This window comes from Synchiropus splendidus, chromosome 2, assembly GCF_027744825.2.
Source record: "Synchiropus splendidus isolate RoL2022-P1 chromosome 2, RoL_Sspl_1.0, whole genome shotgun sequence".
NCBI lineage: Eukaryota > Metazoa > Chordata > Actinopteri > Syngnathiformes > Callionymidae > Synchiropus > Synchiropus splendidus.
The window spans coordinates 24,733,521-24,752,530 of NC_071335.1; the positions used below are offsets into that span (position 1 = coordinate 24,733,521).

Sequence of the window (19,010 nt, forward strand, 5' to 3'; positions counted from 1 at the left end):
TATTTACAGACTTGCATCCTCATGGCAGCGCTGTGTAAATGTTCACTCTGGCGGGTCCGGGCCTCAGAACACCCTCCACACCTCAGTTTAAGCAACCAACCCTCAAATATTAAAGTGAAGAAATCACATGTTTATTTGGAGGAAACGTTCTTGAGCTCCGTGATTCAGTCAAGCGGATGCAACAGCACCATCTGCTGCAGCAACTGAGAACTGCACAACAATACATCATAATCGCACAATAAAATAGAAACCGCCAGTCATGTAAACATTTGTTTATGAGTCCTTAATATTTTTGTTTTTTTTTTGCTTTCATGCCGTCAAATCTAAATAATTCATTTCCATTTAAAGCCGCCGCCTGCCAAACTGAATCACCACACACTAACTCCTGGTGTCAGGACGGTGGGATCATCCTCGCCACGATGCTCGAGATCATTGAGTCCAACTCCATAACTAGCTCCAGTACAGTCCACTCTTCTACCGAGATTCAGCCGAAATGCTACTTTACAAATATCCACATCCACTACGACTAGTACAAGGACTAGGTATAAAACAAACATGGATAAAAATATATAAAACTTTCAACAGTTTTGAAAGTGTAAAAACTGTACACTTGAGTTGAAAAGTACAAATCGACTATCTACAGATGAAGCTAGGCTCTAAACACGCCTGAGTGAGTTGCTTTGTTCCACACGAGTGAGTTGGTCGTAGTTCAGCAGGAGAGTTCGCCAGGGGTCCGGACGGCCTTGTGATGAGCTTCCACTGCTTCAGAATGTGAAGTCTGGATGGTCGAGAGGAGAAGTTTGGAAGGTTGAGTGACATTGTTGCTGGTGATACTGAAGACGGCAGGAACTTACTGATCACGATGAGGAGCTCAGTTCCAGTTCTCTTGTCCACTGAAGCAGAAGAAGAGGGTAAAAGTTAAAAACTGCTCCTTGGATTTAAGCTGGGAACAACAGGTCTCAGCTGAATGACATGCAGCGATGGCTGGAGTGGTTGCAACTGCGAGAATGGGTGGCTGAGGAAGCCTTCAAGTGAGGAACCTCGTAGCTCCACTTTCTTAAAATATCACCCGATCATTTTTTTCCAACTATGAAATTAAATGAAATAATCGTTGTGTTTCTTCATTAAGCTGCAATTGAACGTTTATGAGCTTGAAAAGAATTTTCTACTTTATTTCAAAATAAAAACTGCATCACTATCAAATGTATTTTTTTGTACTACAGCTGTCAAAAGTTAACATGTTAAAAACGTGTACATTGTAGTGAGGTCACTAATATTTGTGCATTATTTTTACATTTAGAACAGATTGAAAAAGTGTGATGAATTTGCGATTAACTGCGAGTTAACTATGGCAATAGTGATTAATCCGATTAAAGATTTTCATCTATTGACAGCCCTAGTCTTGACACTGAACTGGTCAACAGAACTGTTGCTTTAGACGCCACTCTGCCACCTATGTGCAGCCACTGGAAACGTAATCTCTCTTTTTGTCCGCTAGAAACACGGCACCCCCTACTGTAACTCAGTCGCACAAAACACATCCATTGCGATCGATCACAGTGTGACATGACAGAGTGACGGCACGGTGGGCGGCACCATACTTCAGGACTCGGGGTACCAGTCAGGGTTGAGAGGCGCCGAGGCTCGGGGGAACAGGGTGGGGGTTCCTGGATAGGGGGAACTACACACACACACACACACACACACACATACACAAACAAATGGACACAAATGAAGACACTTTGCACAGTGAACATCTTCACAGGAAGAGGAAAGAGGCCAGTTGCTGCGGGCTGTTGAGGAGCTGGAGGTCTTGTACCTGAGCAGAGCTTCCACGGACACATCAGACACGCTCACACTGGTTACCTGAAGGTTACTCTAGGTGAGGAGGAGGAGGGGGAGGAAGAGGAGGAGTTGGAGGAAGAGAAGGAGAAGGAGTGAAAGGTGGCAGGGGAGGAGGGCAGTCAGCCGGCCAGTTGAAAGAACCTTACGCCAGTTAAAGGCATGAAACAAAAGTCAAAGTGCGACGAGCCACGGATAAGAGGAGCTGGTGAAACGGAACATTTGGGCGTCATATCAGGAAAAGAGTGGTTCGAGAAGAAAAGAGGGAAGAAGAGTGATTATTCTGCGCTCAGAGGGAAGTGAGGCGCAGGGAGCAGGGCACTCACTCCTCGAAGACGTCCTCCGTGTCCATCCTTCGGTAGTATTTGGCCAGTTTGATGGAGAAGATGATGCTCGGGATGAGAAGGATGCAGCAGCCTCCCAGGCCGAACCAGAAGGTGTTCTGCAAGACATGCCACAGCTTCATGTGCAGCCGCGTTCCACACGCCTTCAAACGGCTCAAGCTCGTGCTTCATCACCCCTAATCTTCATCATCATCATCACCTTCTTCATCAACACCATCAGCATATCCATTTGTTTCCAAGGTCAAGTGAAACCTTTTAACACAGGAACTTCAAGAGTAAACTATATGTAAAGTAAAGAGTGAAATGAAGCGTGAACATGAGGTGAGAGTGAGGACAGGGAAGCTGCTCTGTGAAGACGAGTCCAAGTGTTGAAGGAGGTGAGGGAATGGTGATCTCTTCTGAGCTGGTGAAGCTGCACTCACAGATTCACGGGTTAAAGATGAATCTGATTGGTGAACATGAACCTGTATGTATCAACTCAGCACCCAGTAAAGAACAGAGAAGAATCTGTGTGTAGACAACCGTGTCCATATGAGACCCAATGGTGGAGTGTAAGAGAGGCAGAGAGAGAGAGAGGACCGGTAGGGAACATGATGTTTTTAAGTATTTTGGCATCAGACCAGAACAGTGAGTTCCCTCAAAGAACTGCTTATATTTCTGGTCGAAACCCAGAGTGAGGCCCACACACACACACACACACACACACTCACCAGTGAATCCACTATGAAGCTGCAGCCTACGATCTCAAAGCTGTCCACAATGTTGCTGATGGGTTTACACTGAGCCACCTCCGCTGTTAACTGTGAGAAATTCAAACACAGATTTCATCCACTGAACCCATCCGATGAAGCCTAACACACACACACACAAGACAGTTTCACAATTTCAGCCTTTCGCTAGAGCAGCTCCGGGTAAAGTGCGGCCCGGGGGCCACATGCTGCCCTTTGCCAGCACTTATGTGGCCCTCGTGAGGATTTGAGAGATTTGTTTATATATTTTTCAATGGACCCTCTCAGTATATAATATGGCCCACTATGAAATAGAATTGCCCATCCCTGCACTACAGGACCGCAAGTTATTTAAATTCAAAATACATTATTATAACACTGACCCACTTTAGCAAACTGAACACAGTATAAAATTATCATTCTCTAACATTGTTTAAATGTATTTAAGGAGCATCCAATGTAAATAAAATAAAATAAAATCATAAACTTGTGACCTTACATTTCAATGACATTCATTGAGTTGTGACCCTATTTAGCAGTGGGATAGCGCTGGGTTTGGAAGATACTTACCGAGTGTCTAACCCAGTCTGTATATTGTGTGAAGTATCCCACCAAACTCTGTGTGTAGCCTTTAGTTTCCTGGACAGACAGAAACATGTCAGAACAACCTTGGATCATGCAGCTGAGGACGAGCTTCATATTCCCCTCTGTGGTGACAACACCAGTGAAACCCAGTCACCTGTTTGACCACATGCGTGGCATTGTTCGTGATAAGGTACTCTGCTGCATCGATGGCACTCAGGATGTTGTTGACTTTGACCTGAAAGCCAGTGAAGCCTTTAATGATGCTGCTCCACAATAAGAAACAACACAACTTTGCTCACCGGCAGGTCGTTGGACGTTCTCTGGAGGAGTTTGATGCTCTGGCTCAGCGTGCTCTGTCGACACAAACACAACCGTCACCTCCAGCAAAAGGGCAAACGTCCACACTGGAACCCTTGATCACATGACAGCACGGTACCACACAGCAGAACCACAACAGCAACACAAGCTTACCCTGGCTTTGACATATCTCTGTCACAGAGAAGGAGGGAAGAAAGGAAAGGTGAGGAACGATAAGGTGTTATTTCAGCCCAATACTTCTGTAATAAGCTCAACATTGAACTGCAAAAATTAGAAAGTACTTTCACCCATGTGCTGTTAAAGTAAAAATATGAGGCAGTAAATACTGAGAGGAGTTGAACGGTGTTTAGCATGTATATAGAAACAGCCAAAGGTTAGTTATGATTCCGTACGAAAATGAAAATTCAAAAGTCGTTCCTCCTTAGCTCACATGAGCAATCTTACAAAACTTAAGCCATAAGTGAATCATAAATTAGTCATAATTTTCCAACTTTTCCCATTGGTGAAAAAGCATGAATACACACTTTGAACATTTAGAACCAGTCTTTCAAACCTAAAGACATATGGCAAAGACAGTAAACATGAAAACACGTGTGTATAAATACCATTGTTTGCTCCATGGGAACCACTAGGTCTTTATGGATTTGTCTGATGCTGCTGGCGTGGCCTTTCAGAGCATTTTCCAGAGCACCGCGCGGCTGAAGACACACAAGTTCAACATTAGTACAACCTTCACAGCCAACTCAGGTGAGGCCTGACTCTGAAATATACTCAACTCGTGACCCCAATCTAATGGTGCAAATACACACTGAACTCTCTTTTTACAATCCAGTTTTAGAAGTTCAGACAACAACATTCAACTTCAAACTCACCAGCTGGTCGGCCTGATTCTCCAGATCGGCAGAGAATGTCAGCAGGTCCACGAGTGTGACCCCCTTATTCACCTAGAACGAGACATTCCCAGGATGTCATTTATAAATCTGTCGATGCAAAACAGCCAAAATGAATAGCCATGAAGAGTTTTTAACAGCTGTCTTCAGCCTCCTCCATCTCTAGCTTTCAAAACCTTCTCAACAAATCATCTTCTCTTGTCAGTCAGTCATTGTTGGTGGTCCACCAGGCAAGTGTGCTACGACTTGGTTCTGTTGAGCTTCATTCCTGTCAGATCACCACATCATCAGCAAACATTATGGTCCTCCCTAACCCCGTCGGTCTGTCTTTTCATAACACAAATGGGTGAGGGCTGAGCCCTGCGTCACTCCGACCGCTCACTGCCCTCAAACATGTCCAGCACAAACTTCTCTGGTGCTCCTGACCACCTCATCCAAAACCCCACTTCCTCTTTTGGAACTCTGTTTGGTTTTATCTGGATCTACAAAGCCACAGCGCAACTGACCTCCTCTGTACTTCTCAACAATGGATCAACGGTGCTCTTTCTTGGCACGGAACCATGCTGCCGCTCACCGACGCTGGCTTCTCCTGGTCTAAGCCTGGACTCAACCACTCTTTCCCACGCCTTCGTGGTGTGACTCTAGAGAGGGATCAACTTGATCTTGCTGCAGTTGTGAGAATCCACTTTGCTCTCAAAGACTGGCACCACAAACAAGGCATCCTCTCAGCCTCAAGATCATCTGCCTGGTCACCTTAACACCTCCACACTTTCTCTGGCATGTTGTCTGGTCCAATTGTCTTCCCACTCTTCATCCAATTAAGAGCTGCCCTCACTTCTACCTTGCTAACTTCCTCAACGACCTGATCCCAGCCTCTCGCCTTCATCAGTCCTGCTTGCTCAGTGCTAACACAGTGAAAGAGACACTGGTTGAACAATAAGGTGCACTCGCCCCATGACCCACTACAAAGCACATTTACGACACTACAGCGGCTGCTTCTCATCTCCGATCCTCCAATAAAACGCCTGTGATTTCATCGTTTTGATGTGACAATGCTCAATATTTTGGCAGCATGGCGCTCTTTAGCCTGTAAAAAGTGTCACTGAATTGACTTGACAGCTGCAAATCTGTGATAGTTAACAACTATGGAGACGTTCTTGAAAAGAAGTGATGGCGCCCCAAACAGTAAAAACTGTTCATGAAAGCACCTGTTGAAGCAGCTTTAAAATTAATACTTTCAATTACACTTTACTTATATCTTCTTTGGAGTTTAAATAAAGTACATAATTGTCATGTTATGATATTTAGACATGTATTTATTATGTTTATTTTATTCAGAAATGTATTCAATTTTTCCAATTTTGTTAACAGTTTGCATCAAGTGTATTTTCAAGAAGGTTAAGAACCCCTGGTTTAATGTTTACTTTGCTGCTGTGACAACCCAAATTTCACCACTGTGGGCCGAACAAAGCATGATCTGACAACCCTAACCATCCTGTGGCACATTATTTGACAAAATTCATTCAGCTAAGATCAGGTTTGGACTGAGGTTGACACACCTCAGCCAGGTAGGCTTCATAATCGATCAGCCCGATGCCTGAGTTAGCAAAGTTGACCAGGTTGTCTCTGCCAGCTTGTTCCAGCAGCGTGATGTCTCGAAGGTCCACCTGCACGCTCTCCAGCACTTTGGCCAGGTCCTTGTTGTACTGGAGTGAAAGACGACAATTGAGAAACAGTGTGATCTTCACAGATGCTCAGTCAGAACTGAAGACAGGACGGACCACAGTCCTGTTGAGGAAGGCGTTGATGTTGAACATGGTTTCCAGCTGCAGAGCGTGATAGAGGCCGTTGTTCTCGTAGCACTCCCTGAAAGTGAAAAACACTTCCTTAATTTTTAAACACGCCAGTGATATTTCAATGCAACTTAAACACTGTAAACCATAAGACATAGCTAGGAGTCCACCAGTAGCTACTTTTATTATATCTATCTATGAAGATAGATAGTGACCTCTCCCTTGGGAACAAGTCCCAGGAGCTTAATTCATGTCACACTCTGACAGTTGTTTCTGTGTTACATTAGCATGAAGATCGGTGCCGTCATATCTAAAACTGACTGAATAAAGATGAAAATATTAGAGTTGTCATGTACCTGTACATGCTTCCTATCGTCAAGTCGATGTTTGGATTCTGGAACAACATTCCAGGAAGGAAGTTCTTCTTGGCTGGGTGGACTAAAAACGGCGTGTCTATGATCTACAGGAACAAACACAAAGTTAATCAGAGCAAAGCAGCAGGAAAATAGATGAAATAAAAAAGTGTCCTCAGACCTTGAAGAGCTGTCTGTTGGCCAGCGGTTCACACACCAGCTTCTCCACGTTTCCACCGACAACAAACAGAACAGTGACGATGACCATCAGGATCCAGCCGAAGATGAAAGAGAAGCCGACACCTCTGTAAGAGACAAGACCCACCACTGGTTTAGAAGAAAACGAAAACGAAAATAGTAAAAATAAGCACAAACTTCAAGTACAGCCTTAAAGAAGCAAACACATATAATAAGGTAAAACAACAGTCTTTCAAAATCGGTATTTCCTCAAGTCAAATGACACATTTTGGTGGTGGTTATGGTCAGTTATATAAAATATGATAGAAAAGTGGGGAATATATTTCTGAGGAAGTTGTATGGCTACTGAAAAATATTCAGATGTGCTAAGAACTATAAAACAAACAATGTCTGAGATAAATATTGTAAAGATACAAGTAAGAAACAATGAAATATTCAAAATGGATGCACTCACGCCATGAGCAAGTTCCCTCCAGTGTTTGACAGACAGCCACGTGTCGTGGGCGTGGCCTGTTTGTCGAAGCCGCAGGTTCCACACAGAAGACCCAGGATGTTAAAGGCCAGGATGAGGACAACCATGCAGAGCGCGCCCACACACGCAATCCACCTGCAGCGCCACACACAGGTCTTTCAGTTATCAACACCAGGAATGCTCGAGTCACTCATGCACACCAACCTGTAGAAGTCCATCTGGTCCATCTGTGGATAGTAGGACTCGATCTTCTTCTGCCCATCATTCAGGAAAATGGTGAAATTCACCAATGACGCCTCCACGGGGAACATTTTAGAAAAGCCATATATGTCTGTGGCGATCTTATCCAGCATGCTCTTCACTCCTTAAACACCAAGAGCAAAACATGTTTCGTCAATGAAAGATTTGTGTTGTGTATTAGAGTGAACTGTAGAAACCTACTTGGAAGAGCTGTGGTTGCGTCATGAATGAAACAAGAAGGACAGATTAAAATTGTGTCTGAGCCAAGCAAAACTGAATGAGTCTGTTTTACCCGTGACAATATTCCTGGTCTGGTCTTTCACCAGTTTGGGCGTGTCGTTGAAGGAAGCGTAGCCCTGATGGCGAGCAGAGCAGCGTGTGAATAAGAACACCAGTCCAGATTGAAACAGGATTAGCCACTAACTGGGACTGACCTTCTGAACAATGTTGGTGAGATCCGTTCTCAGGACAGTCTCCACGTTTGCCAGGGCATGACCCACATCAGAGAGCTGACAGACAGGAAGCGTGACACCATTAAACTCAATTCAATTACTCGAGAATAAAAGGTTTGAATCCCGGGCAGGCGACAGGTACCGTGGAGTAATCGGCATTGATTCTGAGTTGGGACAAGGTCAGGCGTATGGCGTTGCAGGTGGGAGACACGGCTCCGTTGGTGCAGGCCGGATCTGAAAGCGTGTTGGATAAAGATGCTCGTTCTCCAGATAAACTGGCTTGTATCTTCGCTGTTCCTTCCTGAAGCGCCTGCAGAGAGGAGCTGACGTTCTCCAGCGCCTCCTTGGTCTCCCGCATTGCTACGAGAAGTAGAGTCGACATTGAGCAACTACATTTCCCAAGGGACAACATTATGTACTGTTATGAGCCAACACACAGAAGGAAAGAAGAAGCAGAATCTAAAAGGACATCATATGGTTAAAATATGTGCATTGATCATAAATTATTTGATTTTATTTAAAGACCCTCAAAATAAATCATAACTATCGTAAGCCTTTTTTAAGATCTCTGCAGCAACACTATTGGTTAAACAGATAATATGAACCCTGAAACACTTTTTATTTAGTTATTTTGAGGGACAACAATATTGTTAAAATGGACAAAGGAAACAAACTCCTAAAAACAAAGAAATAAATAAATAACTAATGAGTTATCTTTAGAATTCAAATCCTGATTGTTGTTCTGCTCTTGAGGGCCTTAGTACAGCAGGCAGAGGGCCACGTGTGGCTCCCTGGACCACACTTTGCCCACCTGCGCTTCAACCCAGCAAACGGTTCATCTACAGACACAAACACATTTGGACACACAAAAATACAACCATGCTAATGCACCGCACAAAAAACAAACACAATGTACAACATGTTTGAAATTACCTTTGATGGCGCTCTCAACTTTAGCTGAGTTAAAAAGTGAGAATGATTCAATTTACCCACATGTTTTGCACTTAGAACACATGATTGTATTAAAAAATGTTCAGCAGAAAAGTAGCAGTCGACCCTGCAAGCTATAACTTTGCTTGCTTTTGCTCTGTATGAGCCGATGACAAAAGCAGATGTAGTTCTGAATGGAGGTGTAAACTACTAGAGAAATTCGGACTGGACCATTAACACGGGAATTTTGATGAATTAATAAGTGGAAAAATCAATGCAGAAAACACAGATAAATAGCTTATGATTTCTTTAGTTTCTTTACTATGGAACATTTTTCCTTTTGCGATGTCATAACCAAAATGATGAAGGAGACCATATGAGATGGAAGAGAAACTTTCCATTTAAATGAGATCATTCTGCTATCTACTATTTAAGTACAATTAAACTAGATGAATGAAATATAATTTTGCTAGATTTGTTTGTTTTAATTTACCTCCTGCCATCCGTAGAGCACCGTCCAGTGATGTGACCACTTCTTTCTCCAGCTGACTGTGGATCCTTCCCCCCAGCAGAGGGCTGATATCTGTCAGGAAAGCAGGGAATCATCACACGGCTCCATTACCAGCGGCTCAGTCCAAAACAGACTTTCAGCTTTATCTTACTGTCAAGGTCGGACAGGAACTTGTTCTTGGCCGTCGTGTACTGAGCGGTCATGAATTCGATTTGCTGCACAAATAAAAGACGTTTAACATCCCAGGGTTCATGAAGCTGAAGCCTTTGAGGGGGTCTGTACCGCGGGGGTGTTGTTGGCGAACATCTTCAGATCCCGTATGTTGGTGTTGATGAGCCGACGGGTGTTTTTGATGTGGCCACTGACGTTATGATTGGCAGCGTAGGCCATCATCACTCCCAAACTGCAAGACAAGAGCGGTCAGGAACACTTTCAGTGCAAGCTTGTACTGGAGGCTGAGAGGGAACCACAAGCCTCTATTCTGTAGATCCACTTTCACTTCACTTATTCTAAGCTCATGACTTTGTTCCCTTGAAAAAAGAAGACAAAGAAAAAGCTCACGCTATGAAGATGGATGTGGCGACGAGTGAAGCGGTGTAGAAACCCCGTTGACAGTCCGCGTTCTTCCTCTGTCTCTGGTGCATCTCACCGCCGCAGTTCTCGCAGCATCGGCACACGCAGAAACAAGTACCGATAATGGGAGTCAGAACCACGAACAAGACGCCAATGGTAGAGCAGAGGAGGAACCCAGCCTCGTAGTAGATCCCCTGCAGGAGAGACGGATCGTCATCGGCCCCTCTATTTTGGAATGATGAATGTCGTGATGTTGATTTGAGTCATGTACCTGTAGCAGCAGGACCACGTTTTCGGGCTGAAAGCGCACGAAAAAAAGAGATGTCAAAATTGAAAAGAGGAAAAGTCACCTATTAATGAAATAAAAAATATATATATCTATCGTAACTTACATGAACTAAATTGTTTACCAGATATTCACTATAAAACACACAGAATATTGAGTAACGATGCTATGTTTATATTAACATTTTAAAAATGGAAACATTCATTGATTATAAGTCTTTAAAAAAAAATTATATTATATTTGTTGTTTTCAACATATTTTCTTTGAGTAAATAATCTTGTTGAAACACAAAATGCATGTCTTTTGATATATTTTTTTTCTAAGAAAAAAAAAATAAAATTATTAATTATAATTTTGTGTAAAACAGGGCATCAGTCTTTCAACATACCTTTCTCCATTCTTCAATCTTGATGCCGCCCATGTTTTGCTGGATCACTTTGACGATCAAATCTGGATAATAAACAAATAACAATGATCACTTCTTCCTAACTGGAAAGAGGGAGAGTTGCTATATTCACACACGCCTGTGGGAGGGTTACATCTGAGATTATCCAATTCAATTTCAGGATCATTACAGATGCGATTCCTTGTATCACAACAGATGACTATTTTTGGTGTGTGTGAAGCAGCCGCCCTGCAGCGTGTGTGTGTTTATCTGGGTCAGACACCGGTGACCCACCTGTGCTTCGACTGCAGTTGGGATGAATCTTGACTTCAGTATCATTGCTGCCACCATCAGTTCAGTAGTTTGATCATTATATATTCCTTTTTTCAACTGCGGTTTCAGCAGTCTAAATGTTGTTTAGTAATAAAACCAGCCATTTAAAAAAGTTCTATAAAAATACACAATTAATTTAGAAAAATACACATTTTGATTTTCACTTCAACATGTCTGCTATGTGACTTTTACCATTAAATTGCCTGCCTGTTTCTACTCCGAGCTTCAGTCACAGTGATGCAGCACTCTTCTACATCCTAGAACAATAAGAACGTGAAGTGAAATGCAGCACCATCTTCAGAACCATCAGTTGGTTTCACTCCTCACAACAGCTTTGACTAGAGTCATGTGAACAAGTGACATCTTAAATTAAATAATCTGAAAAAACATCAACGATAATGTGTGAGATGAACTGCAGTGGATCTTAATGCCGCCTCCGACTGGTCCCTCATAGGTTTTACCGGATTATAATGGATAACCAGGTGCTGACAAGACAGTAATGGGGGAGGAGAAGCAGCAGACATGAACTTCAATTCCAATAAAACATGGATATTTGTTGAAACACCAGTTTTCCGTTGACCTTATCGTCGAAACAAATCCCACTGAGCCTGCCTCCTTTCTTAATCTTCCCTTCTTGCTCAGTGTTTACAGAGCTGCGGTGACTGGGCCAGACTGTCATGCTGGGTGAGAACATCAGGTCACTTTGCAGATGCAGCAAATCGGCACATCTGAGCTGCCGTGCCGGTACCACCTGCTGTTGCCCGGCTACTTAGCCAACATAAGCCCGAGGGGGCAGCTAAGCTTAGACAGCTTAGTTCAGTGACCCAGTAGGTGGACACTACAAACGAAAGGAGATGAGCTGACGTCACGGTGAGACCTCAACCACGAGTGATCCGGACAGACGCCTTATTCCGTACGTACTACTGACCGATCTCTATTCACACGATTGATCTAACCACCACCCGGATATAGCATTCCTCCCTCACACTCTCTCACTGTGTAGATTAGAGCCGACAGCCTTCTTATTGTAAGGAGTAAATAAAGGTGAGTACATTCCTCAGCCCGTCTTCAGCAGATTACAGGCCAGACCTTACGCAACCCATCCATCACCTCGGATGCTTCCAACGGCGGAGAGGTGTCAGAACATGTCAGATCCAAAGAGCGTGTAAAACTTCAATTGAAGGTATCTACTGGGAAATTGCATCACAGCTGCTGCTTTGTCGCCCCCTTCAGGCCCACTGACCAAAATGCCAATTGTTCCTTGAGTTTTGAAATGCACTTTCTCTGCATTTATACACGAAACAATTGCAGTGCTTTGTTGGGATGATTCAATAATGAAGAGTTATTGATTTATTTCATGCAAATGTTGGAAGTTTTGGAACCGTCTTCTCCATATTCTTAGATAATACACACCAAATTGACTTTTTTAAAATTAAAAACTTCATCTTTATCTATCAACAGACAAACTGCAGTTTTACAAAGGATGAAAGGTGCAACATTCACGATTAAAAATGTGCCTGTAGTAACAATTAAATGTGAAATCAGCAAGAGGTTGACAGTCTTAGACACGTAATTTAACATTTGTAACAAGAAACCTCAAAGAGACCAACATGCTTTTTCCAAGAATTTGCAATGTCAGATGTTAGTAGTTCCTGTACCAATCTTGTGACTGGACCCCATGTGTCCAACTCCAGGCCCACGGGCCAAATTTGGACTGTCAAGTAATTCTATGCGGCCCATACAAGCTGGAGAACTAGCTGACCAACAAAGCATGGTCAAATGCCAAGAATTAGTCCTGAAAATTCCTAAAAATTGAGGCAGGTGAAAGGGGGTAAGAAGCCTTTTTGAAAATTAGCCTTCAATAACAAATGAAACGGTCACCAGTAGCAGATTATGTTTACACTTTTACCTAACAAAGGATGTCTTTTTACTGGTGAATTTCGTTGGTCTGACACTTGAAAAGGTTGGCCTCTTATGTACCCTGGACTAAATAATAATGAAGAGTAACAAGAGCAAAAACACAGTTACTTATTTAAGAGTTATTCATCCCAAATGGATGGGCTGCAGTTCATCTCTTGTTTTGGGTATAAACCAGGTTTCAGCCACTGGAATTTTATATGCAAATTAAAGTGTGTGGAAGCTACTAAGCACTGAAGAGGCCACTGGAGGAGTGTGGGGTTGGAAACTGGTCAAGCTGGATAAGCTGCAAAGGTCAAATGGTACGTGCAGTGTAGGCGTGCGTTGACCAGATCAGGATCTGCTCCACATTTTGGGTGAGGCGTCTACGAATCCTTCTGATGTCGCTCAAAATAAAGCTATCGAAAGCTGAGTCTGAGCAAATTAAATTATGATTTTAGGAGCGGTACCTCGATCAATTCAAATATGAACATTAATGTCGTGATTTACTGTTTGTTATTGCCCAAGATAAGCAACTGCCCTCACTTTTCAACAAAACACAAAGCTAGGCTTATAGAAACAAATCGAAATATTCAATATTCTAGAATAAAGGGGCACACTCTTGCATACGTAACCACGTTTTGTCCAGCAACATGTGACAAATGAACTAAAATTAAATTTAAAAAAGTAACATAGTGAATATGATAGTGATTTCACATTTTTTTTAAATGGTAAAAATGCTCAAATCTTGATGGATTCTCTGTGTACTGGATTTGTGTGCATCAGGCGCTGAGGAAAGTTGCACAACCTGAGTAAGCTGGAGGCAAACAACTAAGAGGATTAGGGGAATGTCCCTTTTTCCTTCTGAACTTAGACCGACTCTTCAAATGGGGATAACATTTCCAGTAAACACCAAGCACCTGAAGCTCAACGCTAACCGAAACATGCCACCAATTCACCTGAATATGAATGAATCTTGACTCCGACATTAAAGGAAGACGCTCGATAAGCATCAAGATTTCACAGGATGAAACCCAAACACATGAGTTAAGTTCTAACAGCTTGCTCATTGAGACTTGTTTGTCAAAATTATCAAGAAATGAACACCCAAAAACGCCAGCGTGGTGACCCAGATTTCCGCTTGTGCCTGCTTCCTCAGTGCCATCTGTAGCAGCGCGGCTGCTTCATGCTAGCATTAGCACCGTAGATGCTAATCCCCTAATCTACCCTAGCAGTCTTGGGCAGCTAAGAACCTGCCTACAAACACAGCGAAAGTACCCAAAATACTTCGACATTGTGTCAAGAAAAAGTCAGCAATTCTTTATAATTCAGAATTGTAACATTTTATTTGCATATTTATGCTTTCATTTTGATGACTGAAACATGTTTTTTTTCCTGTGGGCCTGAAGGTTCCTCTCCATACTAAGAACTGATCCCGAAACATGACACATATCTTATGTTTTTAAGCTTCTGAGATGTCATTGTGTAAAGTTCGAGTACTTCTCTCCTCAAGTCCCACATATGCCTACATCCTCATGGAGTCACAGTCCATTAAAAATATCAATATTATTTAGAGGTAATTACATCAAATTTTCTCTTGCATTGGCTCCATTTTCCTTTGTTTTTCTAAGACTGAGACCCATTGTTGAGGTACCAAAACAACAAGGAATGATGATGGTCCTAGAGAATATAAAAACAATAAAGAAATAATAACAGTATTCATCCAAATATATAGCCCATGTATTTATGGAGCACTCGGGGTCACGTCCAGATGATGTGCCTGAGCCACCTCAACTGGCTTCTCCCAATGTGGAGGAGCAGCAACTTCACTGAAAGGCGGCCAGACTTCCAACCCACCTGCAGGGTTCATTTTGGCCACCTGCACCAACAACCGACGACTGATCCGCCCGCCTCAGCTCTTTATTTCAGACTGCCCTCCTGACTCCTCTTGAGTCCCCCCCACTCAAAAGGCAGACCACCACATCGTGTCAATTCAGAGAGAATGACGCAGAAAAGTGTGAGACAAGACAGCAAAGCAACTTCAGCACAGATAGAAAGAAAACATTTAACAAATATAGAGCTCAGTATGCCAATTAAACTCATGAATATGATAGTTTTTCAATGACATTGGCATCATCACACATGTTAAATGCTTATTAAAGGGCAGACGAATATTTACATTTATACGATACGAGTCTTTTCTTCACAACCATGAATAACAAGTGCCCATAGTTTGAAAACAAAACTTGGCGGTGGTTCATTACTTTCAGTTTTGTTGCCAGTACAGCAGTTTGAAATGTTGTGGAAGACCAATCCCACCAGGAAATGGAAATAATAATAATAATAATAATAATAATAAAACTTGGAAGAAAATAGGCATATAACATTATGTAAATGACAGAAATAAGCATTTTACTAAAGTGGTTTGTTTTTCCCACACTTATTCTGCAGCTCAGTGCAACCACTTTTTTTTTCCTCCTGGAGACTCTGTTTTTCACACGAGTTACGACGTCTATTACAGAGATTTCATATAGATGAGAACCTCACTCTCCTGCAGAAGCTAAACAGTCTGAGAATTCAGAATGAAAAGAGTCTGAATCCTGAGCAGCAATAACAAAGCAAGCATCAGACAGTGGGGTAAGGTAAACAATTCAATTCCAACACAGCCAATTCAGAGCTGCTTCTGAATGTTGCCTAAAATATCTATGCCTATTGACTGATGCTTGAAGTTTCATTGCCGACTTACTGGCCACCAGTGCATTAAAATGAGAGTTATTATTGCTTAGAAGTGTATTTACACCTCATTTTAGGGGGACCATTTTTGGCTCCGCATTAAAGAGGTTAGTTGTTTATTGACGTTCCCTACATAAAAAGTATGCTACTCAATAAATCTGTACTGTATATCATTGGCTCAACCATAACTGTAGTGCTATTCCAACTGTTATTATTATTATATTGTCTGTGGCTCAAAGACTATCATTGAACAATTGGCTTTGTAATCTCACAAGTGTTGCAAACTCTGGTTTCTATAAGAAATGAATATAGAACTGCTACTAAATATTCTTCCTTCTGATTCTAGGAAGGATGACTGGGCTTCCTCTTTAGAAACTATACTTTACACAAAGGGCTATTTCAAAGGCAGAACTATACAACATGTCTTATTCTTCTGATGTTACGTTTAAGCTCAAGAGTAGACAAGATGATACAAACTTCACAAACAGCTGAATGACAGTTTCTAGCGACGGGTTTAAACCGAAGAGATTAAAAGATTAATGCTTTACTCCCTGCTGAATAAACAGTTTGAAGTGAATGTATCGCATTAAATCGTCATTACTACTTTTCATATCGACAAAAATAATATTAAGCTTGAAGTCAGTGTAGTTTATGACAGTTGAAGTTGAGGTGTTATTACGTGTTTTGGTTATTATATGATGTCCTGGCGCACGTGTGTGTATATTTGCTGAACATGGATGATGTCAGAGATATGAGTCTGTGGAGCTATGACTGACAGTCACCAGTGCACAGCACAGAGAGCCTGTCATGGCAGCATATGGTCCACGGGCTTAAGGTCTTACGTCGTGATGCAGGTGACTGAGAAAGCCTCCTCTAATCGCTGATCTGCTAATTGATTAGCCAGCCAGTGGCTCTAACCCTGGACACCAAAATGGCAGCAACTTAAAACCCTCAATCCTATTGCACTGTGTCATCCTCCAACGTGACCGATCATAGTCAACATCCCGGCACCAAACCAAGTGAACAGTGAACTCACCACAATGATGATGCACTAATCGTCCGCCGCACATATGAAGCGGGGCTGATTGGACCCTGAGCCTTTAACTCACGTCTGTCGCCCCAAAACATTTGGACCTTGACTAGTGCCCCATATCACTACATGCAAACATCAGGCTCAATATCGGGATCATTTACAGTGAATTTAGATTATTGCTCTCAGATGTAATGTTTTTCCTGTGTTCAAAGAATAGTCCACAACGCCAACATATTTTGGTATAATTTGACAGAATCGTTTTAATTTCAAGGCATAAATTAGATTTAATGTGATTTAATTTGGTTTTTATAACTGTCTAAAACTGTTCGTTGGTTGGACACAAACAACCAAAAACTGTGGCCCTCTAACTTCAATGTCCAGTTATTTTGTGAATCATGTGACCTGCAGCTGCTGGATAAAGGAGATTTTGTACCACAGACGTAACATCTGGCTGATCCGGTTCCTTGAAGTGAGAATAACCGCTGAATTTTCAGAATACTAGTCTCATATAAAAGTAAATAACTAATAATTACAAAATCTATGTGTATGTCATGCCGTCCAGGTCTGAGAGAACAGATATTTCATCCATGCTATATGTCTTGTACTGTAGCATATTTGACAATAAAGTTGCCTCACCTAACCTAATCTTTGGCATAATGTTGGCTGACACAACATACTGTATATACAACAAATACTTGACTGATTTGTGGTGATAAGCTTGCATTTCAAGTTTTTTTTAACTGATACCTTTCTTTAAAAAGAACAGAACAGGGGGTTGAACCAAGCTCTCTGGGTGCCAGTGAATACACACCGACACCTTCATGTGGTGCTTCTTAAAACTGACCGCAACTGGGGCCAAATCCATGTTGACCAATGGATCTGTCAACACAGATTTCACAATCCACCGTCCGCTAAAACTTGCACCTGGGAGAGCGACTTTGAAGTTGTTTTGACAGGTGGATTGGACTTTGTTGTTTACCTGTGATGTAAAACATGTCAACTATGTCAGCAGGGGCCAACAGCACCGAACCTTTAATAAGACTTACCATCGAGTGTTGCACTTGCTACTGAGCTTCCTGCTATTCTTAGTTCTGACACGGCTTGTGAAATCTCAATATTCTGAAACATTTTCGAGCTAATAGATACAAAATATTACAGCTGGTTATGAAGCAATAATATATTAGATGAAGTATGATATTTAAACCAGGATGGAAACAGCATTGTTGAACTACACAATAAATTCTAGACATAAATAACAAGCACAGTTATGACAAAATAAGCATCTACTCGCTAATTTATAAATCATAGAATCATAACTCATAAATCATTAATTACTGCAAATACATATTTGATATTATATATCAAATATACCGTACAAGATATTTTATTATTGTCACTTAATGCACTTATTTCCATGCGAGTGAAAAAGACAATTGGTTGTTCTAATACTATAATTGATAAAAACGTTATTTAGCTTTATAGCGTTGATATTGCGTATTGTGTTTATCATTATTTCTTCATGACAAACTTCAACATCATATGGGTCAGCTGTGATGAAGCGAAGAGACACTGACCTTTAGGAAATGAGTTGGGCTGAACCAGGTAGAGAAAAGCATGGACCATGTGGAAAAGGATCCCAATTCCTCCAGGTTCGTAGTAGGCGTGAGTGGAATAGACTGCCGCGGGCACGAACCCAAAATCCAGCGGCGGCACCGGCGGAGGGGAGCGCTGCCTTCGGGCGGCATCAGCCGGGCTGAACTCCATCTTCTCCGGCTGCTGCTCGCCTCCAGCAGCGCCCCAGAAGCAAAGCAGGACGAGCCACCGCGTCCACAACATGGCTCTGCAAAGTCCAAGTTCTGGACAGAAGCACCGAGACGAACAGCCGAGGATGAAGCGGGGAAGCGGGTCAAGTGACGCGACAGACACCTGTCCCTCTTAACGGTTCGCCACGCGCTCGAAACTTTCCGGAGTTACATCCAAGAGTCAGACAAATTCCGTGGTTAGCTCCGCGGTTCTCGTTGTGGACGTTTCAAGGACATTCTTCGGGTATTGGAGGTCTTCCTCAGCGGAGGATTCTCCGGCGCTGCTTCACTCTCACCCGCGGGCTGCTAATCT

The 19,010-nt window shown here is 42.4% G+C and overlaps 1 protein-coding gene across 1 annotated transcript; it reads right to left on the minus strand.

Annotated features, from left to right (window-relative positions):
• Positions 1-109: 109 nt before the first annotated feature.
• On the minus strand, positions 110-19,008 carry prom1b (prominin 1 b). The gene is made up of 29 exons (XM_053856630.1): positions 18,470-19,008; positions 10,904-10,965; positions 10,501-10,527; positions 10,218-10,423; positions 9,939-10,059; positions 9,808-9,871; positions 9,639-9,728; positions 9,149-9,172; positions 8,358-8,575; positions 8,198-8,272; positions 8,056-8,119; positions 7,965-7,973; positions 7,728-7,887; positions 7,506-7,658; positions 7,035-7,158; positions 6,857-6,960; positions 6,489-6,573; positions 6,267-6,413; positions 4,690-4,761; positions 4,423-4,515; positions 3,971-3,988; positions 3,799-3,852; positions 3,654-3,734; positions 3,485-3,553; positions 2,897-2,986; positions 2,169-2,284; positions 1,602-1,681; positions 855-893; positions 110-778 (listed from the first exon to the last, which is right to left on the minus strand). Exons 1-27 carry the CDS (start codon positions 18,729-18,731, stop codon positions 1,603-1,605), a joined length of 2,667 nt encoding a protein of 888 aa, XP_053712605.1. The 5' UTR covers positions 18,732-19,008; the 3' UTR covers positions 110-778; positions 855-893; position 1,602.
• Positions 19,009-19,010: the final 2 nt, after the last annotated feature.

Excerpts from the sequence above, each read along its gene's own strand:
- prom1b (XM_053856630.1), bottom strand. The coding sequence starts at position 18,731 with ATGTTGTGGACGCGGTGGCTCGTCCTGCTTTGCTTCTGGGGCGCTGCT. Across the intron at positions 7,659-7,727 it reads GACCAGATGGACTTCTACAG|GTGGATTGCGTGTGTGGGCG; the intron begins GTTGGTGTGCAT and ends GTGGCGCTGCAG. Across the intron at positions 4,762-6,266 it reads ATGAAGCCTACCTGGCTGAG|GTGAATAAGGGGGTCACACT; the intron begins GTGTGTCAACCT and ends GTCTCGTTCTAG.